The sequence below is a fragment of the Erpetoichthys calabaricus genome, chromosome 5 (assembly GCF_900747795.2).
Source record: "Erpetoichthys calabaricus chromosome 5, fErpCal1.3, whole genome shotgun sequence".
Taxonomy (NCBI): Eukaryota; Metazoa; Chordata; class Cladistia; order Polypteriformes; family Polypteridae; genus Erpetoichthys; species Erpetoichthys calabaricus.
This window is the reverse complement of record NC_041398.2, coordinates 41,868,695-41,895,301: the sequence shown is the minus strand read 5'-3', so window position 1 is coordinate 41,895,301 and position 26,607 is coordinate 41,868,695. Positions and strand designations below refer to the sequence as shown.

General features: G+C 38.9%; 1 protein-coding gene across 9 annotated transcripts in view; it reads left to right on the top strand.

Moving 5' to 3' along the window:
• Window positions 1–26,607, top strand: part of dysf (dysferlin, limb girdle muscular dystrophy 2B (autosomal recessive)) — a 311,739-nt gene that overhangs the window by 172,852 nt on the left and 112,280 nt on the right. For all 9 annotated transcript variants that reach the window (XM_051928469.1, XM_051928467.1, XM_051928471.1 and 6 more), the window contains 6 exons: window positions 3,947–4,034; window positions 8,621–8,698; window positions 11,306–11,487; window positions 14,541–14,681; window positions 18,559–18,588; window positions 25,081–25,113. In XM_051928469.1, coding sequence (XP_051784429.1) covers window positions 3,947–4,034; window positions 8,621–8,698; window positions 11,306–11,487; window positions 14,541–14,681; window positions 18,559–18,588; window positions 25,081–25,113 — 552 coding nt within the window. The remainder of the gene's footprint in view (window positions 1–3,946; window positions 4,035–8,620; window positions 8,699–11,305; window positions 11,488–14,540; window positions 14,682–18,558; window positions 18,589–25,080; window positions 25,114–26,607) is intronic.

Sequence of the window (26,607 nt, the reverse complement as noted above, 5' to 3'; positions counted from 1 at the left end):
ATCTCGTCCCAGAATTCAACTCTCTTGGAAAACTCCTTTATGATGAGCTCATTTGTACATGCCTTCTATTTCAGATACAGAACACTCCTCACATGATCTCTGAGTCCACAAGTTAAGAGTCATGATCTAAATAGAAACACAATGAAATAAAACACACAGATTAAATATTAAGAGTCATATTTAGCATACTGTAATTTTCGAACAGCATTACAGGTGATTAGGACTGTCGCCTCATGGATTCAATGTCCTGTGCATAAATCTCACACAGAATTGGTGTCTGTGTGGAGTTCACACATGCTCCTATGTACTCTGTTTTTCCTGGCACATCTTCAAAGATGTGTTTGTTAGGTTAAATAGTAATTCTGAACTGGCACTGTAAGAATGAATATGGTGGTATGCATAATTGGGCCCTAGGATAGACTGCTCCCTGTTTAATGGACAATCATACTTTGTACTCTGTGCTGCCTGGATAAGCTCTGGGCCATACAATACTGGACTGGTGTTCTGGGCTTGATAAAGTAAATCATCCAAAGTAACATGTGGGATTGTGGGTGAGTGAAAAGATGAAAGTGAAAGTTGATAAATCAATTCACTGAATTACTTTGAGAAGTAGCGCACATATTATATCTTTGAATCCAATAGGCTTTATATTGATCCAAATCGTATTAAACTGATAAATTATATGGTGAAAGTTGTGATAATAAATAAATACAAGTGTCCAGTAAATGAGCAATAAGCTCCATGAATGGACCAGGTTAACTGTTGGGAAATGCTCTGTGAGAAAGATAAGTCTGCTTATTTACTGCTTAAAAGCCACTGTGGTAAAAGAAAATATGGCAACAGCAAAAATTGATCACAACAAACAAAACAATTCTGATACTACGCTCAATGTGCTATCAAGACAAGCATAACTTTGCAGAATAGAATGGTATGGGGTGAGTAGATCAGCAGTTGTGGTGGTCCAGCATGTCCAGGCACCAGCAGCCATGGGGTGTCCCATTGCCAGGGTGTGGTAATACTTTTCAAAACTTTAAGCACAGCCACCCATTCCTATGCACACATTACACACAGCACATTAGGGCTCATAGTATGGGAGCATGGGTAACTATCTGCATGAGCCTGGGCTGAACTACCTGTGGATTATGAACTCTCATGCTGTATTGCTTTAGGATTACATAAAAGCTTCTGAAACATTTTTACCTTTTATGTTTTCTCAAAAATAGACTTGTAACTTCATATGGAATGTTCTCTCTAAGGAATGGGTTGATGTGAGCAAAAAGTTTCAATTATATTAATTTTTGAGCACTACTTTTATGCAATACGACAACATATTTATATGTATTAATTTTCTGCATTGTATAATGTACTTTTAAAGGTATTTATTGAGTGGCATGTTTATTTAAGCTATTTAAGTGCTTAACAGATATGATGTATGTTGCTCGTGACTGGGTCTTTAAGAACTGAATGGCCAACTGTGTTCCTTTTTAAACAGCATTACATACATTAAAAAAAAAACATTCAAAGAATTTAGAATTACTGCAAATCAAAAAAAAATTGGCATTACAGTCTAAAAGCAGAAGTGACTGCTTCATCCCATTCTGAACTTTCAAAAATGGCAACAGCTTTCTGAAATGTATTTCTTTCTTTTTAACATGTTTTCCATCCAGCCATTCATTGATGACTGAATGTCTAATCCAATACAGTCTAACCAGATAACATCAAGTGCCAGGCAGAAATGAAATCCAGGAATAAGAAAGTTCTCAAGAAAGAAAATAACTATACAAGAAAATTAGAAAAAAAAAATTATAGCCAACACCAGAAATAGAAGGCACTTGTCCTCCTTCAAACAAGCAGAAGAAGTGACAAAGGCAGGATTAAAAAAATGATTACTAGTTAGCATCTATTGCCATTAGTAAAATGGGAAGGCTTCTGTTTCTCAAACCTGGGATCTCTGACCAACTGCTGATTTGTGCTAGAACAGGGGTAGGCAATGTCGGTCCTGGTGAGCCGCAGTGGCTACAGGTTTTCATTCCAACCCAATTGCTTAATTAGAAACCAATCATTGCCAATCTCAGACCTTATTTAATTTTATGGTTTGTTAGTCTGTGCAATGTAAGGCTTTTATATCGTAGATTTTTTTCTTTTCCAAGGATATCATCCAAATGATTTGAAGCCTAAAACAGATCATTTTCAGTCTGTCACATTTTTCTATTAAGTGTTTTATTAAATCAAACAGTGCATGATGAACACACACAGATGTAATTGGAAAAAAGCTAGCTGGAGAACTGCTGGCTGCTTTGTCTTTTACATTTTATTGCTAATAAGGAGCAATTAAAACACTGAATGCAGCAGTTTAAGATTGAAATAAGCAATTAAGGTTGGAGAACCTTAACAAGCGAGACCACTAAAATGAAGTATCAAAATGTCACTTAAGCAATATGTGCTTCATCAGCAATAATTGAGTTCTCGTTAAGGAACTGGGTTGGAACAAAAACCTGCACATACTGCGGCTCTCCAGGACCGACATTGCCCACCCCTGTGCTAGAACATAATAAGCGAAAGCTGGATGTTTCTGACATTAAAGACAATGAAGAATAAGTGTCCTATTTCTAATTTTCCTTTTGTCATTGAACAGTAACAGCATTAAAATCACCATTTTTAAGAGCCCTTTCAAAGTTAGCAATTTTCATTTTAGTTATCTTGGGCTCAGACAACAAGCAGTCTTATGTGGTTTCTAATGGCTAAAACAATAAAGTAAAATTAAAAGTAAATATTAATGTTGCTTGCATTACAGTTTTGGTCTATCTTTAAAGGTGATACAAAAGTTTACTTTATTCATATATTTTATTTATTTGCCACCCTCTCCTGTCCACAGCACCCAAATGGTCAGCTGCAGCACACCTAATCCATTGTTCACCTATTATGTGTTTTATTTATTTATTTTTTTTTTAAAGAAGACGAGTTGATTAATGACTGCATTTAACTTGTTTGAGCAATCACCAGTGATTTTATCTGGGGTTTTCATGTGAATTTCATGAAGTCCAATTTATATGCAAGGCTTTGTTTTCAAGTGTCAACTTCGTTTGAAGGATGCAGTTTCACCTGATTTTTGCTTTGCTGACATACTGTTAGAAAAAAGTAGTAACAATAATAATAATAAAAAATAAAAAAATACATGTGGTACAAACAAATACTGTATATGCCACCCAGAATATGTAACCTATGCTTAAATATATTATATCGCGTACTCTTTGCATGATTTGACAGTAAACTATTTCAACCATTCTATGATCTGCTTCTCACAACTGAGGGCACCGTGGCAGATGTTAGCAGACTCGCTGGCCAACTACAAGCGTTACATGGTAGGTAACCACCCATACAATCAGATTGTGACACAGACTACAAATGCCATGAATATATATAATATACAGTATATCTGAATATGTAATTATCCATCCATTTTCAAACCCACTGAAGCCGAACACAGGGTCACGGGGGTCTGCTGGAGCCAATCCCAGCCAACACAGGGCACAAGGCAGGAACCAATCCTGGGCAGGGTGCCAACCCACCGCAGTGAATATGTAATTATTTTTGGCCAACTCAACAGCCATACTTATAAGTGAATAACATCCGTGAGGAGCAGGCAAAAGACAAACAAATCAGATCATTACATACCAGTATTTGAAGGATTCACCTAAGGACTTCATTCCAATTTTTAATACAGTATTTGATTTCCAGGAAGAGGGCCATTGTGACATCCATCTTTTGGCAAGTGGCTGATGGGGTGGACTTCATGACTCATTTCTTTGTGTACTACTAGAGCACACTTTAACCTCAGAGGGAACTTTGCCAATATGTATATTAAGCATAACATGATTCTCGTTTTGCTTTTAAATATGCCTCTTAGCTGTTGGTTCTGTTTGATTCTGTTTGCTTCTTTTTTCAGGGTGGAATGATAGATGAAAAAAGTGATGACAAATCCGTAACTCAGAGTTTTGGAGTGAACCGTCCAACCATCTCCTGCATGTTTGATAGTAAGGCACCTAATATTTGTTAATACTTTTATTTCTTCTAACCATATTTCTAAATCTATTTGTATTGATGTCATTTCTTCTATAATCATCACAACTAACAACATTAAGCTCCTATATTAATTATGCAGTTATTACAACACCATATGTCACATACAGAGAAATTCAGAAACAACTGAACACTTTAAAAATGACTCAGTAACTCTTATCGCAACCAATTTGTAAAGGAAGTTTTTCTTAATCTTAAAAGTTTCTCAATATACACCCCTCCTATCACATGGCACATGTCACTCCTGTAGCCTAAGTCATCCCAGACCCCTTTTAGTATATCACCGATCAATTAATTTCCTCTAGTGCCAAAATATAAACAGCAAAAGAGAAATTCTACAATTTTGTGCAAAATAAATGTTAATTTAAGCTTAGTTACTGAGTAAAACATTTTGAAAATGTTCAGTTTTTCCCTGAATCACCCTGTATAATGTCATCTATCCATCCATTTTCTGCCACTTATCTATGTCTGGGTCACGGGAGCAGCAGTCTAAGTAAAGATGCCCAGACATCCGTTTTCCCTGCCACCTCTTCCAACTCCCCTGTTGAGGATACCAAGTCATTCCCAGTCCAGCCAAGCAATATAATCTCTTCAGCATGTCCTTGTTCTTTCCTGTGGTCTTCTCTTGGTTGGACATACCCAAAATGGTTACATGACTATCTGATCTGCCTGTTGATCTCCCACTCCCTTCTTCCCTTACTAGTGAACAAGATCCTTACATACTTCAAACCTTTCTGCTTGAGGCCGCACCTCAACCCCAACCCAGAGGGGGCAGTCCACCCTTTTCCGGCTGAGAACCATTACCTCGGACATGGAGGCGCTGATCTTAATTGCTTTGCCACTTCACTCTAGCTTGCAAAACAACCACAGTGTCTAAGGTCATAGCCCAATGAATCCAGGAGGACCACATAATCCAAAAAAGTAGAGATGTGATTAAGAAGACACTGAACTGGACACCCTCCACTCCTTGGCTATACCTAGAAATTCTGTCCATAAAAATTATGAACAAAATTGAAGTCAAAGGGCAGCCTTGGCGGTTACCACACCCACTCGGAATGAGTCTGACTTACTGCCAGAAGTGCGAACCAAGCTTTCATTCTGGTTGTACAGGGAGGGAATAGCCTGGTACCTTATACTCTCTTGGGACGCATCCACAGGATACCCTGAGCGACCCTGTTGAATGACTTTTCTAAGTCCACAAAAACACGTGTGAACTGGTTGGACATACTCCCATGAACACTCCAGAATCATTGTGAGGGTAAAAAGTTGGTCCAGTGTTCCACAACCAGGACGAAATCTGCATTGTTCCTCCTGAATCTGAGGATTGACCAACAGCTGGATCCTTTTTTCCAGAACCCTGGCTTATGCCTTTCCAGGAAAGGCTAAGGAGTGTGATATACCTAAACTTGAAGCACACTCACTGGTTCCCTTTCTTAAAGATGGAGCCATGCCACAGAGGAGGACAACCTCAGCTACCTCAGCTCTGTGATGGGTGAACCCTCCTCCAAGTCCCCTGACTCTTCTTCCTCAAAGGAAGTCATTTCAGTGGGATTTAGGAGGTCCTCAAAGTGCTCATTTCACTGTTTGACTATATCCTTAGGTGAGGTTAATAGCACTCCGTCCATGCTATAAGCCATATAGGTGAAGTGCTGCTCTATCCTGAGTCACCTGACAGTTTGCCATAATCACTTTGTAACTGACCGACAGTCATCTTACATGGTGTTACCAAACTCCTCCCACAGTTGTGTTTGTTATTCTGCAACTGCTATTGGGACACTACGCCTTTACATGTCGGTACTTGTCAACTGGCTTTGGAGTCCCACAAGCTAACTAAGCTCAAAAGGCCTCCTTCTGTAGTCTGACAGCCATCTTTACTGCTCATGTCCTCCACCAGATTTAGGGATTACTGGTGCGACAGGAAATAGCCATCTCATGGCCCATTGGCCATGGCCCATTGGACTTCAATATCCTCCACCTCCCCCAGTTTGCAAGAGAAAATTTTTTGGAGGTGCAAGACCGGACTGGGGCATATGACGAAAGTTCCTAGCTCACCCTAACTTCTCTGTTGGGTTTGATGGGTCTGCACGGCATCTTCCCCCTCCATCTGATCCAACTCACAGTCAAGTAGTGATCAATTGACAATTCAACCCTTCGTTTCATCTGAGTGGGTTAGGTGACAATCAGGTAGGCCATTTTTCCCAATCACACCTTTCAAGGTTTTACTGTTGTTTCTCGTGTGAGTAGTAAAGTCCCCCATTAGAATGATGTAGTCCCCAATGGGAGCACCCTTCAGCACTCCCCACAGAGTCTCCAAGAAACCCAAATACTCTGACCAATTGTCAGCTCATAAGCAGAGACAAGAATCAGAGCCCTCTCCCTGACTCGAAATCACAGGGAGGCAACCCTCTCATCCACTAGGGTAAACTCCAACGTACATATGCCAAGATGGGGGGGGATTACTGTATATGTAAGTCCAATGTCTCTCACCCTGGCCAACTCCAAAGTGGAATAAAATCCAGCCCCTATCCAGGAGTTTAGTTCCAGAGCCTGTATTATGCATTGAGGTGAGCTCGACTATATCTAGATTGTATCTCTCTACCTCCAGCACTAGTCTGGGCTCCTTCCTCCAAGAGAGGTCACATTCCATGTCCCTACAAGAAATATAGGTATTAGAAACAATTAGACTAGCTTTTGAATTTGCAGATAACTTTATGCATTCTTCTTTTATTTTGCATAACAACATCAACACTACAAACATTTCTAATACTGTATCTTAGAACTGATATCTTATCACTGTCGTATGTGATGAAAACCTTGGAGCGGCTGCTGCTTCACCATCTGAGGCCACAGGTCCGCCACGCCCTTGACCCTCTGCAGTTCGCATACCAGGAGAATCATCATCTACATGCTACACCGATCCCTCTCCCACTTGGACAGAGGCAGTGGTGCTGTAAGAATTATGCTTCTGGACTTCTCTAGTGCCTTCAACACCATCCAACCTCTGCTCCTTAGGGACAAGCTGACAGAGATGGGAGTAGATTCATACCTGGTGGCATGGATCGTGGACTATCTTAAAGAAAGACCTCAGTATGTGCATTTCGGAAACTGCAGTTCTGACATTGTGGTCAGCAACACAGGAGCGCTGCAGGGGACTGTACTTTCTCCGGTCCTGTTCAGCCTATATACATCAGACTTCCAATATAACTCGGAGTCCTGCTACGTGCAAAAGTTCGCTGACAACACTGCTATCGTGGGCTGCATCAGGTGTGGGCAGGAGGAGGAGTATAGGAACCTAATCAAGGACTTTGTTAAATGGTGCGACTCAAACCACCTACACCTGAACACCAGCAAAACCAAGGAGCTGGTGGTGGATTTTAGGAGGACCAGGCCCCTCATGGACCCCGTGATCATCAGAGGTGACTGTGTGCAGAAGGTGCAGACCTATAAATACCTGGGAGTACAGCTGGATGATAAATTGGACTGGACTGCCAATACTGATGCTCTGTGCAAGAGAGGACAGAGTCGACTACACTTCCTTAGAAGGCTGGTGTCCTTCAACATCTGCAATAAGATGCTGCAGATGTTCTATCAGATGGTTGTGGCTAGCGCCCTCTTCTACACAGTGGTGTGCTGGGGAGGCAGCATAAAGAAGAGGGATGCCTCACGCCTGGACAAACTGGTGAGGAAGGCAGGCTCTATTGTAGGTACGGAGCTGGACAGCTTGACATCCATGGCAGAGCGGCGGGCACTGAGCAGGCTCCTGTCAATCATGGAGAAACCACTGCATCCACTAAACAGTATCATCTCCAGACAGTGGAGTAGCTTCAGCGACAGACTGCTGTCACTTTCCTGCTCCACTGACAGACTGAGGAGATCGTTCCTCCCCCACACTATGCGACTCTTCAATTCCACCCGGGGGGGTAAAAAATCTATCTATCTATCTGATACTCAAGAAATAGTGGGCCAGCTCTTTATCAAATTCATGAAGATTCAACTTTTAATCACTTTGCTGGCACCAGAGTATTCTGTCACCTTGCATATTGCTCAAATCCAACCGAGGGATAATAGGTGTCTTTTGGATTTTCACAAAGTTGTCTATTAACATTTCTTAAACCCTCCATTTTTGTACACATGTGATCTTTCATTTCATGGTTGTGGAGAAGCCTATACTCCTAGTATGAGGTGCAAGGAAAGAGCACTGAATGGGATATTAGTTAAGCATGTAGAGCACTCAGTCACTTTTGGTAAGTTGAAATAACAAATTAACCTAAAATGCACAAGTTTGGTATGTAAGAATAAACTATAGTACTTGAAAAAAACCTACACAAACACAGGGAAAGCACAGTAAACCTCATATAGACAGTGACTAGGTGGGGAACTAAATCCAGTTCTGGAGACTTACAAGGTGTATTTACCACTACATCACCCTGTTCATTTTTAAAAGATAATTCAAATGCAAGATGCTTCTTTATTTCTTTTGGTGACAGCACTAGCAATGTTCATTTCTTAATTATGTTCTTCTGTTTTCTCTGCCTTGTAGGTGGGACTCGTTATCATTTGCGGTGTTACATGTACCAGGCACGTGATCTCATCGCCATGGACAAGGACAGTTTCTCAGGTGTGTTTGCTGAAAGCCTCAAAAGGTTCACAAGACCTGTTCCTTGATGTCACTTGTTATATGGCTAAGATATAAAAATAAAGTGTGCTAATGCCGACATTAGCCCTGGGGTTTTATTTCAAATGCGTGACCACCAGCACCTTTTCTCGGTGTCCTAATGTGTCTGAACCTGTCTTTCCCGGTGCTCCCTGTCTCAGTCGTGTTCCTGTAAAGGTTGCTTCTCAGGCTCTGTCATTTCGAGGCACCTTGCTCGTCCCCTGTCTGCTTTTATATTTCCTATCTTTGAAGGCGACTCTCAGCACTCCTCCTATGCCTTTTCTCCTTCTTGTCTGTCTCACATGTGCACTTCCACTATTGATCACATCACCAAAGCCAAACTGAAAAATAACAACATGGCCAAACTGACCAATCAGATTGCTCTGAGGAACTAGACTGTAGCATTTTATGATACTGTATAGTAGATTTAAGCTTAACTGAAAGCTATATGTAAAACTGAATTGTATTATAAATAGTGGAAACACATGCAAACAACAAAGATTTTAGGGGTAATGTTCATATTCTCTATGCCACCAGCTCTTATTTCTGCTCTTTACTTAGTTGAAAGTGCATTCAAGAGTTTATTGAAGATGCAGATCTTTTTCATTGCTTTTCCCCAATCTCCCGTCAATTGGCCTCTCTGTAAAATATTTTTGTCGGGTCATTTCAATCAAGCTTATTCTCAAACCAGATGAAACCAGGATTGTTTGGGTTGGAGAAGAAGCTCTGTTTTCTCCTTATTTGCTCCAGAAGTCAATATCATAATGGAATTTGCCTTCTGCTTTCCATTAGGCTGTGCAGCAGCATTCAATGGGGCCACCGTGTAGGAACCACATTTAGGCCTGGGAGGGAAGAGTATGGCCTCATTTAGAGCACTGCTTTTCTGCTTATTTTGCTCTAGTCCAAACCTGGGTTCAGCAGGGGCTTTAGTGGGAAGCTCATGTTTAGTGGATTACATTCTGTTGCTGTGTCTGTATGAGGCAGTGAAAGACATCTTTCACTAAAGACAGAGCAGAACGTATTCTTTTAATATCCAGAAATTGGCATATGGTTTTATTATAGACTTTGAGAAGAAAAAAGCATTAATTGTACAGCATGCTTTTATTATTATGTTTACATTTGTATTCATTTAATTTTGAAATTTTAACTCCATGAGTAACAAAATAAAATTGAGTTTGCTTGATTTAAGATGTTGCATGACCTCCTTGGGTAAGACCTTTACTCAGCACTATGAGCCAAGTTCAGTTTTTATTGATGCTAATGTCTTTGTGTCTGGGTGGATTTATATGCCTATTCAAACATTATCAATAGCTTTTTGTAGAGCTGCATTTATTCTACAATTGCTACAAAAACAAATGTACATGTACATTTAATATGCACACACACTGCATAGACACTTTTCATATGAGGTGGGCTACAAGAGGGCTTGTAATGAGATAGGTAGATAAGTAAGTAAATAAATATTCACGCTAGTCTGAACATACAACAGAATGACAATAAAGCAAGAAAATTAAAATATCTGATTTTGGCTATCACAGTCATATGGTTAGTGATATAAGACAAAGAGTGGACCCTTCATTTTGTTTGTTTTTTTTAACTTTTATTGAATTTATTTAAAGCATGTAACATTTCATACAATCAAGTCAAACCTGACAAAACTAAATTCAAATCAGCCCCCACCATGAGAAAGACAGCAAGTGTACCACTCCCCCAAGATCACAGTGTACACCCCTTTGGATAAGGAGAGCACCAGCAAATTTAAATTAAATTTAACTCTATGTTCATAACTTTGCTTTTCAGACTCATTGACATAGTTAAATGAATCTCTCAGATTTAGATTATCATTATTTGTCACTACTAGCATTGCAGGTTTATAGTGTCATTACTGTCACGTGTACAAAGTACAATGAAATTCTTACTTGAGTGTGCTAATCAACGCGTAACACACTGCCACTGTCCAGCACTATGGCCAGCAAATATAACTATCATTAACTACCTTACCTTGAAACGTCCATCTACTTTACCTTATGAAATCTCACAACATTAACTGACAAAGATAATAAGGAAATTTATGTTATACACATAAGCCTCTCATTGCTTTTAGTTTAATTTAAAGTTCAGGGCGGGCCATGAAGCAACTATTAGGAAGTGCAAGAACTTTTCATTTCAAAAGTGAAGACAAGTCTCTTGACCCAGGTTTCTAATCGTGACATTTGGATTTTCAGAGTTTCTTTAGTATTATGTATTATCTGCTTGGTTACAGGTGCTGCCTCCTGGTTTTACATAAAGACTACTCTAATTTTCTTATTAAAGGAACATAACATGTACGTTATAATGCCTTAGTGATGGGCTAAGGATGGACTCCATTTTTCTGGAGCTGTGAGACTATAGTTTTAGTCCACATACCATTGTATTGCCTATATTTCAGATTTGCATTTCCAAGTCATGTTAATTCTAAATGTTTCAAGCTGTACAGTGTTCTCACATGAATTTCTTCCATAGGTTTACACAGAAAGAAATCTGTTTCTACCTGCAAATCTATGCTTCCTAACTGATATTTCTCACCTGCAGATCCCTACGCCATTGTCTCTTTCCTTCACCAGAGCCAGAAGACAGTGACAATCCGCAGCACTCTTAATCCTACTTGGGATCAGACCCTCATTTTCTATGAGATCGAGATCTTTGGTGACCCTCAGGCTAATGAGCAAAATCCACCCAACATTGTGGTAGAAATCTACGACCAGGACACTTATGTAAGTCACTGTTGAAATATGGCCTTTATTCTTCTCATTGCATCTTGCTGTGGTATGAAAGAAGAGTAAGGTAGTACTGTGTCTTGTTATTTGTTCAAGACCTTTTTAGTAAATACATTCCAAATATATTCTTAAATATAGTACATAGACTGTTTACCAAATTTACAGCATACAACATAAGAAAAACATTATATCCTGAATACTCACAACATAAAAAATATGAAAATTGGTTTAACTGGTATGGTGACAGTAAACATTGTCGACAGAGACAGAGAGTATTGGTGTATGGTTTACTATGACCCGCTGTGGACTGCCACTCTACTCAGGATTGGTTCTTGTCTTGTGCCCAATGTTGTCAGAAATTTTTGCAAAGTCAATGGAGGCTGTAATCAGAGCTCTCGAGAGACTGAACGAGAAATCTTAGTGTCTGGGCTTGCAAGTGTCCTGGATAAAATTCAAGATCCAGGCCTGTAATGACCTCTTGGGCACAGCCATCAGCAGTGTGTCTGTCTGCAGAGAGAGTGTCGACATTGTCGAGAAGTTTACTTACATCGGCAGTGACATTCATGTCTATGGTGACTCTTCCTATGAAGTCAGTAGATGGATTGGGAGAGCATGGAGGGGTCATGAGGTCGCTGGAAAGGGGTATGTGGCACTCCCAATATCTATGCAAAAGGACAAAGGTCCAAGTCTTTAGAGTCCTAGTGCTCCCTGTTTTGCTATATGGTTGCGAGACATGGACTCTATCCGGTGACCTGAGACAAAAACTAGACTCCTTTGACACTGTGTCTCTTTGGGTACCACTGGTTTGACTTTGTGTTGAAAAAGCTGTTGCTCACAGAATCCCAAATCAGGCACATTAACTGCATTGTGATGGAGTATCACAATGGTGCAGTTCCCCAAGTGTGATCCAGCTCACAAGATCCTCTTTGTTGAGGACCTGAGCAGCTGGACCAGACCATGTAACATCTGGCTGCAGGATATAGATAGTCATTTCCGGGTGGTGGGACTGGACCACATGTCTGCTTAGGGGGTTGTTAACCAACATTTTGAGCTGTTTCGTTGTGTGGTGGGTGTAGTAACGCGCTGTACCAGAGCATGTTCCACAACCTGACTTGACCTGACTGGTACCTGCCAAAGATGGGTAATGGAATAAATTTAAAAAAATTGATAATCTGTCCTATATGATCCTTCAGCACTTTTCCTCTGTATTTGCTTGTGTCACCGTCTCTTAACCAGCATTCTGTTTCTCAAGTGCTTTCCCTTAAAGCCTGCTTCTCAGACTCTATTAGGTACCTTTCTCATGTTCAATTTTATGCCTGCTGTCTTTGAAGGTGACTCTCTCAGCATGCCTCATGTACCTTGTGCGTCTTACATTCGCACTTACCCTTTTCATCGCATCACCAAAACCAAACTGACCAACCACACCAAAGTCAAAAAGACCAATCAGAATGCTCAGGACGACTGGACCCACAGACCTTAGTATTTTATTATATAGTAGATTACATTGTACTCGTACATTGTAGCTCCAGCTCCCCTCAGCTTTTTAAAGGATTACATAATAAAACTGATGGATAATCATGACGAACCAAAGTAAATCCATGAACAGTGGGTGGGATGTAAGTCAATTTCAGTGCATACTCACACACGTCAATTTGGGTGCTTGCTCACGTATGAATCACTATTTACTCAGACCTGGACAATTTATAGACACCAGTTACTTATCTTTTGAATCTGGAAGAAAACCAAACTTTTGGAGAACATGTAAATTCAGAGTGGTGGCTCTGAGGCTAGGGATCTGCACTGGCAATCGAAAGGTTGCCGGTTCAAATCCAGTAAATGCCAAAAGGGACTCTGCTCTGTTGGGCCCTTGAGCAAGGCCCTTAACCTGCAAGTGCTGAGCACTTTGAGTAGTGAGAAAAATGCTATATAAATGCAAAGAATTATTATTATTATTATAATTCCACACAGTTTGCATCTGATCTGAATTCAAGAAACCTGACCTGTGGGCCACATCTCCAAACAATGCACCACCATGCAGTATTAGATGAAATTAAATTAGATTTCTAAATGTAAAAGACAGGGTTAAATACAGATTGAAAAATGAAGACCTGTAACATCAGTTGCTCTGCCCTGTAAACTATTTAATTGTAAGCGGCATGGCAATGTCTCTAAGGGGTTAGACGCTAAAGAAGGTTATGGGTTTAATTCCAACTTCTGACATGCTTTCTGACCCTAAGACAGTAGCCTGCCAGTGCTCAAACTGTTAACAATATTTAAACAGTGTATTTGTACTTGGGTGTTATACAAAAAGTTTGCTTGTTTAGTCTTAGGTCTCCTTGCTGTTTGAGATTAGTTTAAAAAAGATTTTCACTTAGTGAAAGCTAGAGCCATAAGACTAAATAAATGTTCTCCAAAAATTCCAAAATGAGTTATAGGAAATGTGACAAAATATTTGTGTCAGAGGATTTCAGTTGTCTGGCTTGCTCATGTTATATTAACAACAATGTAAGATAACCAGGCATGTTGACATTAACACTGAGAGGTGATAAGTTGGATACATTTGGTCCTTGTTAGAATTCTGGAAGCAGCATTTTGAACGTTCTGAAATTAGTTGACAGTTTGAGCAGCGAGAAAATTTGGACTTTGGCAGTGTTCTATAAATGGTACAGCAAGAAGTATTGACAGTAACTGAGACGAGACTTTTCAAACATCACAATTTTTATGGGGTTGGTAATTTTTGTAAGAGTCAAAATCTAACAAGAATATATCAAGCTTCTTCAATTGGAGTTTAAGATCCTATGAAAAGCTGCTCTGCTGTGTTTGTATTGAGTGGTATAAAGTTAAAAGGCATCCATGCACAAAGAACAAGTGTAAGATGAGTTTTATCTGATATAAAATCATTAAAGACCTTAATGCAAAGAATGCCATTTTATGATGTTTTGAGGTCTACACATCAGTCTGGAAATGTCACATAGATCTTTCTGTCTTTCTCGTTTCTTGTATTTAGTAAGATGCTTGGGATAAGAAGTCTTCTGTCTCTTTGATTACAGGGTGCAGATGAATTCATGGGACGTTGTGTTTGCAAACCCACTTTGCAGTTACCACCAAGCTTATCATGGCATCCAATCACCAGGGGCCAGAGGAATGCAGGGGAGCTGTTAGCTGCCTTCCAGCTGATTCGTAGAGAACAGGTAGGTCACCTTTCTTAAGCTGATTTACTTCAAGTAAAAATGATTTAAGGATATCTTGAAAGCAGATCTGTTTCACCAAACACTTCTCCAAACAGCTTTGTTCTTCACACTGCAATCTTGATTTTTTTATTGTAACTTTTTCCCCTTTGTCTAAATGTCTATTTATTTCCCAAATAATAATGTTACATCTTGGAACGGTTTTGAAAGTAATGCAATCTAAGTACATTTGAGGAGGAAGTGGTGAATGATGAGGATGCTGTAGCCTGAAAATATAAAGCAGCCTGTAACCTGCTGTTTTACTGTACTCTCAAGTCATTACTCTCATTTCTTAAAAGTTGAAATCGCTTTTCACCCAAAACTCCATTAACAAATATCCAGCTGTAAAAACTTTCATGTATCTGTAAGCTTTGGTTACAATTTTCAGTGTAAAAATACATAGGCAGTAAATTTATGACTAAATTGTTGCTTAATGAAAAGACTCAGAGGTTATGATAATCCAGAAAATACACTGCCTTCTAATCATTGTGTACATTTGCTGAACCTTCATCTTTAACGTTACAGCTCACACAGACTTATAACATTAGAAAAATTTTATTGAGAACAGGACACTCAGCCCGACAAAGCTTGTTAATCCTATCCATTTTATTTCACTAAAATAACATCAACTCGAAATTTGAATGTTCCTGAATTTCTACTGTCTACCACACTACTTGTCAACATGTGTCTATTGTACCGTGTATGGAGAGTTGTGGGATATACAATAGATTTAGAAAGTATTGAGACCGCTTTACTTTTATCAGATTTTATTACATTGCAACCTTTGTTTAAATTCATTTTTTCACCACATCAAGCAATGCTTGATACCCCACATTTTAGAAATATTTGCAAATACATTAAAGAAAAAAAGAAATATTAAATTGACACATAAGTTCAGAGCCTTTCTTTGCAAATCCTCTCAGACTCTGTCAGGTTGGATGAAGACAATCAATAGACAGCTATTCAGGTCTCTCCAGAGATGTTTGATTGGGTTCAAGTCTTGGATTTACCTGGGCCACTCTAGGACATTCCCAGAGTTGTCACCAAGCCACTCTTGTTTTCCCTTTGCTTTGTGTTTAGATTGTTTGGCCTTTTGGAAGATGAACATTCAGCCCAGTCTGAGGTCCAGAGTGCTCTGAAGTGGGTTATTTCTGGACTTTGCTCCATTCAGCTTTACCTCAACTCTGTCTAGTCTATCAGTCCCCAGAGCTTCCACCACTGTGCTTCACTGTTTAACTGATGGTACTGGTTTTCTCCAGACACAATGCTAATCTTGGTCTCATCAGACCACAGAATGTTTGTTTCACTGACTGAAATTTCTTTAGATACCATTTTGCAAGGTCCAAGTGGGCTTTCATGTGTCTTCGCTGTGGAAAGGCTTCTGACTGACCACTTTGTCATATAGCCCAGATTGGTGGAATGTTGCAGTGGTGGTCATCCTTCTGGAAGTTTCTCCCATCTCCAGACAGGTTCTTTGGAGCTTAGCCAGAGGGTTCTTGGTCACCTCTCTAATCACAGCCCTTCTTCTATTGCTCAGTTTTTTAGGTGACCAGTTCTAGGAAGATTCATGGTTTTTCCAAATTTCTTACATTTAAGAATAATGAAGGGAACTAAGCTCTTGGGAAACATCAATGCTGATGGATTTTTTTTTGTACTCTGCCCTATATCTGTGCCTCAACAAAACCTTGTGTCTATGTTCTTTCATCCTGATGACTTGGTTTTCGATCTCATATACACTGCCAACTGTGGGACCTTCTACAGGCATTCTATAGACAGGTGTGTGGTTTTCCAAGTCACGTACGATCAATTGAATTGACCACAGGTGGACTCAAAACAGGTGTAGAAACATCTCAATGGAGATCAATAGAATGGGATGTACCTGAGCCAAATTTCAAGTGTCACAGCAAAGGGTCTGAACACCTGTGTCAATGGAATATTTTAGTTTTTTATTTTTTATAAATTTTCAAACTTCCTGTTTTCGCTTTGCTATTTTGGGGTATTGAGTGTTCTTGAATGAGGAGAAAAATTGAATAAGGCTGGAACAAAATATGAAAAAAGTGATGGGCTCTGAATATTTACTGACTCGACAATTTACTATCAACAGTTGCTACTATGGATATCACAAATAACACCCTGAAACAAAGACATAAATAATATGGACCAGTATTTCAGGTACCTGTTGGCAGCACCATTGTAATGGGTGAATTATCCTGAAATTTGAGAAGAATTGGAGACACAAAGAAAGTATTGCTTTAAAGTTCTTAATTAAAATAATTAATTTATTTAACAATATTCCTGTCCATAAAGTACTTGTTGTTTTCCTTCTTTTAAACCAATAAACATTTTGTGTCAGTTTCAACAGAATATTATTCTTAATTTCCATATTCACATCATATTTACATGAAAATAAAATACATTAATTTATTTATCAATGAGTAAACCTATACATTTCATATCACCAGCCAAATTCCTATTTCAGCTCCATTCTGTTTCTAATGGACACCTAATTGAAAATATGTTTTATAAAGTACCAGTTGTTATCATTTTTCCATTTAGATTTATTTTTTGAAGTACTCAGACAAACACGTTAGATCACTGACATGTACTTTTTACAGTAACACGTAAACATCATGTTTGTTAAAATAAATAAAACATTTAACATACCAGAATTTCCTAAAAATAAGAAAACTTTATTATATCAATCGAGAGTACATTTAATCCAAAGATAAAACATACTAGGAAAAATGTTCACATCCCAAACTATTGTTAGCTGCTAATAGAAAAGAAAAAAAGTGACACAGCCATTAAAGTTTTTCACTTGGCCCATATGCTATTTTCCTTTGTGCTAAACAAACGTTTACCTTCACACTTTCACTAAATATACTCCAAGAGACAGATTGTAGCTTGAAAACATTGCACATTTTTCAAAGAAAGTTCTCTCAACAGTAACCTGAAATTCAGAAGGAAAAATAGAGAGGACAGGAAACATAAAGAAAGCATAGTGTTTCTGTTTCAAAGTGTTTGAATTAATGAGGACAAATGTAACCTGTGCAGGTAACAGTGATCTGCGGCTCACTCATGCTGCCATCTGCTGGTATGGAGTTGTATAGCATGATGAGTTCACCAATGGTACAGTGTAATACTAACAGAAAGTGATAAAGTCCATAATGTTTGTAATAATTAACAAAGGACAGTTGTAATACCAAATTTACATAAATGTGACCACACTTTACTGGGCATTTATTATGTTAATTTATTTGTAAATCTTTTTGAGATTGTGTTTTTTGTGCGATGTGCTATATAAAAATGCATGCTGTAATTTTTCCTATTGTTTTAATGCAACTGATGAATCTATTTATAATCTATAAATAACCTTTCTCAGTGCTAATTAACAGAAGATGCTTTACAAATAAGATAACAAGGCAAAGTAATCAAGTATAAAAAAAGAATATTGCAAGATAGGTCAGCCCCAAGATAAAGTAAAGTACAGCAGGGAATTAAGACCCTGAATAGACATAGTAAAGGGCTTCCCACGCAAGGGCCCAAAATAACAAATTCCGAAGTACAAAACACTTGAAATGCTTCTCAATGGTGCTTCTCATTTCTGTGCTTTGACTGTTACGTGGAACTTTCTTTTCCACTGCACTGTTCCTTGACTGGCACGGAGAATGGAAAAAAAAAGCAGATCATTATAGTTTATTTCCATCATTCTGTTTTTAAAAATCATTTGATGCTTGATTATATTTTATTTGGAATTACGCTAATGTAATGGCACTGTGTACCAGTATTCCTTTTTTTTTGTGCTTCTACAAATTCCTCCTTCTCTTTTTTCTCTTGATAGCCAGCGGTCCATCACATTCCAGGTCTGGAGGTAAGGCTGGAAACCCACTAGGACTTTTACATTATTGTCTTGTCTTTGCCAATATTCTGCTAAACCATTACAGAAATAATGTCATCAAATAGTTGAGCTTCAGACTTGCACAAATCACTCGTTACCATAATCAGGATGGTCAATTTTCAGCAAATGCAATCACTCTCGAATCTCACCAGGCAGGGCATAGTGTAGTTATGTGTAATCACTTGCAGATGTCACTGGATTGGTTCATTTGCTGCTTGGAAATCAGCTGCAATACTGGTTGAATAATATCAGAAGAGCGTAGCCAGTCAATGCTTTTGATGGCCCTAAAAGAAGAGCTCAGTGATATAATTAAAGCAGGCAGTTTATTTATTATGAGTAGTCTCTCTAAATATATGAAGATTCTCGACTGCTGGAAAAAACCCTATCTACATTGTGCCCTAGCAGTATGAGAGGCAGCAGCATTAAAAGCTATATTTAGATTTGATTAAAGGCTGCCGGTTATTTAAAACAACTGCAGTTTTGTTAGTCAAGTTTGAAAGGGGGCATTGTGGTGTTCAAAAAAGACAATGACTTTAATTACTCAGAGAAGTTTTGAGTGTTCAAAAGAATTCTTCACATATGTCTTTGCATGACTTCTAGCTAGATCTCACTTCAGTTTATCATAAATCAAAAGTTAACTGATTCAAGCATCTTAAAGAGAGGTCCTTAATGTCCTACACTTTTCTTTAGAAAGAGCAAGATGATACATGAAATACCAAAAACTGTTGAAGATTTATGGGTTTATAGGGTTATTATAGTCCTAATTACAGAACACAGTGAAATTCTTAGCATAGGCTAATCAAAATGCAACATGTCACCACTCTCCGACTCCAAGATTATTAAATCAAAAGTCAAATGTGTACTAGTTCAAGGTGCAGAGCTAAGAATAGGTCAGAATTATTCATCCATCTTTCTATTTTATTAACAAGCCTTAGTCCAACTTTGAGTCACAGAGAGCCTTGCAGTTCATAGGAGTCCATTACACCAAGTGCAAAATTTTTGAATGAAATCTAAACATTATGAAAATAATCATTCATAATTTCTCAGAACATGAAACAGTAAATGTTACGATCCTAATTCTTCAGAAAGTGGAAGTAGTGAGCACATGATAGTTAAGGTATCCAGATTTTAAGGAAATGACCGTAGTTACATGTACAGTAATCCCCCCTCCATCGCGGGGGTTGCGTTCCAGAGCCACCCGCGAAATAAGAAAATCCGTGAAGTAGAAACCATATGTTTATATGGTTATTTTTATATATTTTAAGTCCTTATAAACTCTCCCACATGGTTTATAAATATTCCCCGTACAGTTATACAGCATAAACTCTTTATATTCTCATAGTTATTAGGTAAGATTCGTTGAAATTATGTATGTAAACACAGTTTATATACTACTCACAAACATACGTATCGTATATCATTGAGGAGTTTTATTTAATACGTAATACAGTTTTAAACATATTGTAATTGAGTAGGTAATATAAAAATACGTGAAAAATCTATAACATGTAAATGCTGTACATAAAACCAAAATGTTATTTGAAAGATACTGTAGAGCGTCTCCGATATCACATTTGTTACAGCCATTACGATAGACAGGCCACCGGCAATAAATACCAACAATGCAAGGAAAAAATTGTATAAAATGTGTGCACAGTTACAATAAACGTATATACATGTACTAAGTACATGGAAAAATTATTTTGGGTACTCACCAACTTGTCAGATAACGATGACATTTACTGCACTGTCACAGCTGTTCTAAAGGAGCCTCTTCAGGCGACTGTGTAGCACCGCCGTCATCTTCTTCCACTGAAGGCGTACTAGGCAGTGTTTTGCGTGTAAGGAACATCGTGATGGGCAGTTGCTGGCGCTGCTTTTTCATTTGTGTAAAGAGGTTCCTATACACTTCCGTGGCACCGTCAAGAGCATTTTTAAATTGCAAAGAACAAATCATTTGCGGGTCCCATTCTTCAACTGATGTCTGGAGATCTTTTGCCATTCGTAGAATGGTCGCAAGACGCTCGAGAGTTAGCACAGCACCCAGGAGCTTAACCGCGTGCTCTGATTGGGTAGCTTCTCAGCCATCCGCCAATAGCGTCCCTTGTTTGAATTCAAATGGGCAAATCAACTGAGGAAGCACACGTACTTTAGACCGCAGACATCCGCGAAGCAGTGAAAAATCCGCGATATATATTCACATATGCTTACATTTAAAATCCGCGATGAAGTGAAGCCGCGAAAGACGAAGCGCGATATAGCGAGGCATCACTGTACAGTGGAACCTCGGTTTGCGAGCATAATTCGTTCCGGAAGCGTGCTCGTAGTCCAAAGCATTCGTATATCAAAGTGAATTTCCCCATAAGAAATAATGGAAACTCAGATGATTTGTTCCACAACCCAAAACTATTCATATAAAAATGATTAATACAAAATATAAAGTAAAAATACATAAAACAAAATAACCTGCACTTTACCTTTGAAAAGAATCATGGCTGGTGTGAGCGAGTTTCTAAACTCTTGTGGGATTGCACCCAATGGGACGACACGCGGAAGGGCGTCCCAAAGCAATCGCAGTCTCCCAGTGCTGTAGCAGTAAAAGCGAATCCGAAAAGATCGCGGACATGCTATAAGCGCCTGCCGTCGATGGGTGATACAAGGAAAATTATAAATGCGCAGGGCCCTGCCTGACTGCTGTGTCTGTGTATAGGAGAGCGGCAGATCCTGCTACAATAAATAACCGCGCTGTTGCTGTTTCAAGCTGAATAAAGCTGGTGTTGCTAAAGTACTGAGACTCAGCTTCATGTTTTAGGGTGCAAGACGGGGACTCGCACGTCACAGCACACACACACATGCGCGCGCGAAGACACACACACACACACGAGTGAGCGAGCACACACACACACGCGAGCGAGCACACACACATACACACACGCGCGCGCGCGCCCACACGCAGTCACAATGCTAATGCTGCAGTAAACACTATACGCTCGTACGGATGTTGACTATATGAGTGAGGCACGCTGACTCAGACGGAGAATAGGAGACGATTGCCCACAATCCCGCAGCTTGAGAGAGAGAAGAATTATCAGCTCAGTTGTGATCACATGACACTCAGCAGACAAAACGTATACATACTACTCGTACTGCAAGACCTCGCTCGTTTATCAAGTCAAAATTTATTAAAAATTTTTGCTCATCTTGCAAAACACTCGTAAACCAAGTTACTCGCAAACCGTGGTTCCACTGTATATATAAATAGTTATGATTTGACAGACCACACTGTGGCAGTGTGTCACAAAAGCAATGGGGCTTTTCAGAGTACTGTGAAGTGGGGCGGGCACAGAAAAGCTCCATTTGCCACTCTCAATGAAAGCAGCAACTAGGATGCTGTAGGGCAGGAACTGAAAAGGAAGTATGGGACACTGAAAAGGACTGCTTTCAGGGTACTCAGTGGGATTTTTTAAGACACTGCTACAAATGATTATGGTACTGTTAACCAGGAGGAATACAATTCAGTAGTTTCCAGGTACATAAGCACTTGCGCTGATTTTACTGTGCCCCGCAAACACATTTGGCCATCACCAAACAATAAACCATGGATTAAATCAGAGATCCGCTCTGTGCTTCATACTAACTCGAAGGTATATATGCCTTAGGCAATACCAGTGAGTACAAAAAAGTTCAGATTCGATCTACACAGAGCTATTAAGGATGCCAAGAAGAAATACAGACTTAAACTGGAAGGTCACTACACTACCACTGTCACTCACAGTATGTGGCATTGATTGGAAAACATCACAGGTTACAAAGACAGAAGTAGAGAGTTGACCACTGACAGCCATTTCTCTCTGAGTTCAACAAATTCTATACCCGCTTTTGAGTCTCACAACACTGAGTCAATGGGAGGACACAAATAAGGGTTCATTGGTCCCGTTCACAATATCATCCACAGTTGTGGAAAAGTCTCTGAGGAAGATAAACCCCTGGATGGAAGCTGGTCTACATAACATTGCTGGACGTGCACTCAAAGCCCGTGCTTTCACCCTTGCTGATGTTCTGGCTGACATATTTAATCTCTCCCTTTTACAAGCCACAATCCCCACTGCTACAACACAAGCACCATTATTATACTGCCAAAAAATGGCAAAGCTAACTGTCTGAATGATTACTAGCCTGTTGTATTAACTCCTATAGTCATGAAATACTTCTAGAGAATCATTATGAGCCACATTCAGACATTCATATTCGACACAATGGGCCCTCTACAGTTTCCATACAGAACAAACAGGTCAACAGTGGACACAGTTAGAACAACATTGCATAAAGTTCTTACACACCTAGAGAACAAGGCCTGCCATACCTGATTGCTGTTTATTGATTACAGCTAAGCTTTTAATACAGTGATACCAGCTAAGCTCACCAATAAGCTTTCCACTCTAGGTGTGCCAAAAATTCTCTGCAACTGGGTCCTGGACTTTTTAACAGGCAGACCCCAGTAAGCCAGGTTGGGGAACAACATTTCCAAAACAATAACCATAAATATATATGTGCTCTTCACTCATAATTGTGCCACTTCCCAGCATAACACCAGCATTATTAAATTTGTGGACGATACCACTGTCATTGGACTGATTTCTGGTGGTGCTGAGTCAGCATACAGGGTGGAGATGGCTGGCCAGTAATGTCTTTCTTAACACTAGCAAAATGAAGAAGATGATTATTGACACACAAATGAACAGTACAGCATGTAACCGCCAGACTCTACAGCAAGTGGTAAAATTGGCGCAAAATATCATTGGAACAGCACTCCTTGCACTAAAGGACATCTATAACACCAGAGTAACATTATTAAGGACACAACCCACCCATAACACAAACTATTAAAACTGCTACCATCAGGGTGACGCTATAAGAACATAGCAGCTAGAAGAACAAGGATGAAAGAGAGTTTTTGCCTTTTTGCCATCAGGCTTGTAAATAAAACCCATCCACTGCCCCTCCCCTCAGCACTGCAGGCTAGCTCATGTCAGGAGGATAGAAGGCCTTCTTGAGACCAGATACTTGAAGAGCTTACACTAAAATCATATATTTATTTGCACATGTACTCTTACTTCTTGTCTGCTGCTGTGTGTTCTTGTTTATTGCTGGAGGACATGCAGAATAAGATTATTACTGTACTAAGTACATATGACAATAAAGTTGAAGTTGAAATTGAAGTTGAAGTTGAAGAGAGGACCCACTGTATCAACAACCTAATTAAAAGTGCAAGCTCAGTTATGGAACACACTTTGACATCTAGGAGGTAGTAGCAAAAGACAGAATTAGAACACGACTGAGTGCCATTATGAACAATGATGCACATCGTCTTCATGACACACTATCACTAAGGACTCTCAGCCGACAAACTATTCAGCAGAAGTGTGTCAAGAAGCACTATGGGAATTCCTTTATACCAACAGCAATACGCCTATATAATGCTTCACTGGAACTGTGACTGCCAAGTCAGAATTTATATTTTCTAATTTTTCTTAATTTTGTTCCTTTTTAGTCATTCTGCAGTGTGTTCAGACCAAAGAGTGTGTGTACAGTATATACATTCATTTATCAACCTGATTATTTATTTATTTATTTGAAGAACTACTCTAAAAAGCCCAATTTCCCCCTGGGGACAAATAAAGATCTATCTATCTATCTATCTATCTATCTATCTATCTATCTATCTATCTATCTATCTATCTATCTATCTATCTATCTATCTATCTATCTATCTATCTATCTATCTATCAGACAGGAGTCAGACCATATTATATCCTGGTACAAAGTCCCTTATTGATAACCCATTATGGCTCTGCTAGGTGTTTTGAACTATTGCCAGTAGGGTTCACCATGTTATGGAGACAGCAATGCCCAGGATATCTGCAAATGTAAGAACTGCATGCATACTGTATATATATAGTAACGGCCATAATGGATGAACTGCCATCCCAACTGGGATGGAGGTTGTTCTCTTTCTTGGCCAAGTGACCATTATGGAAGATGTATATTGTTTTTCTGCAGTAGTTTAATACACCCTGGTAAACTTTGCACAATACTGTAATGTTTGGTTCCTACACCAGTAAGTATGTGCAATGTCAAAGACTACTTACAGATTCTAAACTTTGCAAGTTATCATTAGTTTATCATGAACACTAAAGTATCTGGTGTGGCTATACGTAACTAGGTAAACAGTGGTAAGCTATTGATATTTAATTTAAACCACAGTATATCCTGTTTATATGAACAATGTTATCTTTAAATACCATGGTATATCTTATAGGGGCTGATTGGGGCAGAGGGAAAAATTGGCACCTGACTGGTGAGCAATACAGTACATCAGCTGTACGTAGCAGTGGAATTGTTCAAGTTATGATCAATAGTCACTTATAATTTTTGTAACCTCAGTCTGTTCTTTACTTTCTGCAGGGGGAATTCATTCCCATTTCCACGCTGGATGAGGTATGTTTCTTGTTTTATAAAATGAATCTAACTTTTTTTGTTGTTGTTGTTTAACTGAATGGTGCAGCGGGGATCATGAATAAGCTCACTGTTAAGGTTTTTTTTTAAGTTTGACATTTAGTATTTTTGAGTTTTGTGTGTGAATTTTAGCTCACAGAACTTCATTCTACCTCTTCTGTTTTCAATGTGACTGTTGTGCTTTCTGTGTAATCAGTTTTAAAATGGAGAATTTAATTTAAAAAAGCTAATATGGTTTACTTCAACAAACCCTACTGAGGACTCACAAATTGGTCTCAGTGTTCAGGTTACAGTGTGCCAGCCTTTGGCTATTGACTTCAATTGTAACAATTATAGAATTAGTCTACATTACGCCACCAAACCTCAACCAGGGGTCTCAAACTCAATCAAGGCCCAGTTGCTGGATCTTCTTTGTCAGTATTCAAGACATGTTACCTATGGTCTACAAAGATCACTAGTTTTTATATATTGATTTTATCCGCATATAGCTGGATTACATTTACATCTAAAATACATATCCAATGTCCACTTACATTTATCTGTACGACATGATACATCACAACTACTAACCTGTACTTAGAATGGAAATTATCTGTTCATAATGACCAAAAAAGAAAAAAGTCTGCCATGAAGAACTTCAGCATTTTAGCATGGTATCAAAGGAGAAGGAGAAGGTAGATCGACTTCACACACACTGTTGCTAAACCCCTCACTTCTTAATGATGCTTGGGTGTCACCAATTTTATGGCTTACCTCACTGCTGCCATCGCTCTACATGATTCTTTATTCCTTTCCGCTGATTTAGTTGCTGTATAATTCAGTTTCCGCTCATGTTAAATGTGATCTCGCTATATTTCTAACCAACTCTGAATGTGGTCTGTTTCTCCAACTAGTTTTTAATGTGGTCAAGCGTCATCTGATCGTGATGCTGATGTACATTAATGCAGGTGTAAAAAGGTGAAGCTTTGCATTTGCTACAAATCCTTGCATATGTTCGGACTGCTGTTCTCACTCAACTTTAGGTGTTGATATCATTTTTTTTCACTCAATGCTGATTTCAGTCTTGTGACACTGTGTTAAAACAGTTTTAAGAGATATGGGAAGCAGGATATGTGATTGTGTTTGTAAAGAAAATGTGGCAGTTGTTTTATTTATATCCGACCCACCCTAGGTATGTAAAGTGTTATTTTTGGCCCTAAATAAATTTGAGTTTGACACCCCTGGCAACCTAATATGAAAACTATTCATATTTTTTAAACGTATACATTTTGAAAGAAAGAAATAATTATAGTTCTTTTAATAAATTTGTTAGATTATAACTTTGACATATTCATAATTATTCAAGCGAAGATCATTTAATTAAATGTGACAGGTTAATGGATAATATTCAGATTCATTCCATAAAGAAGGGTGCAATGCATTATGGTCCTTATGAAGCAACACATGTCAGGTCATATTTAAATAGTTCACATGATT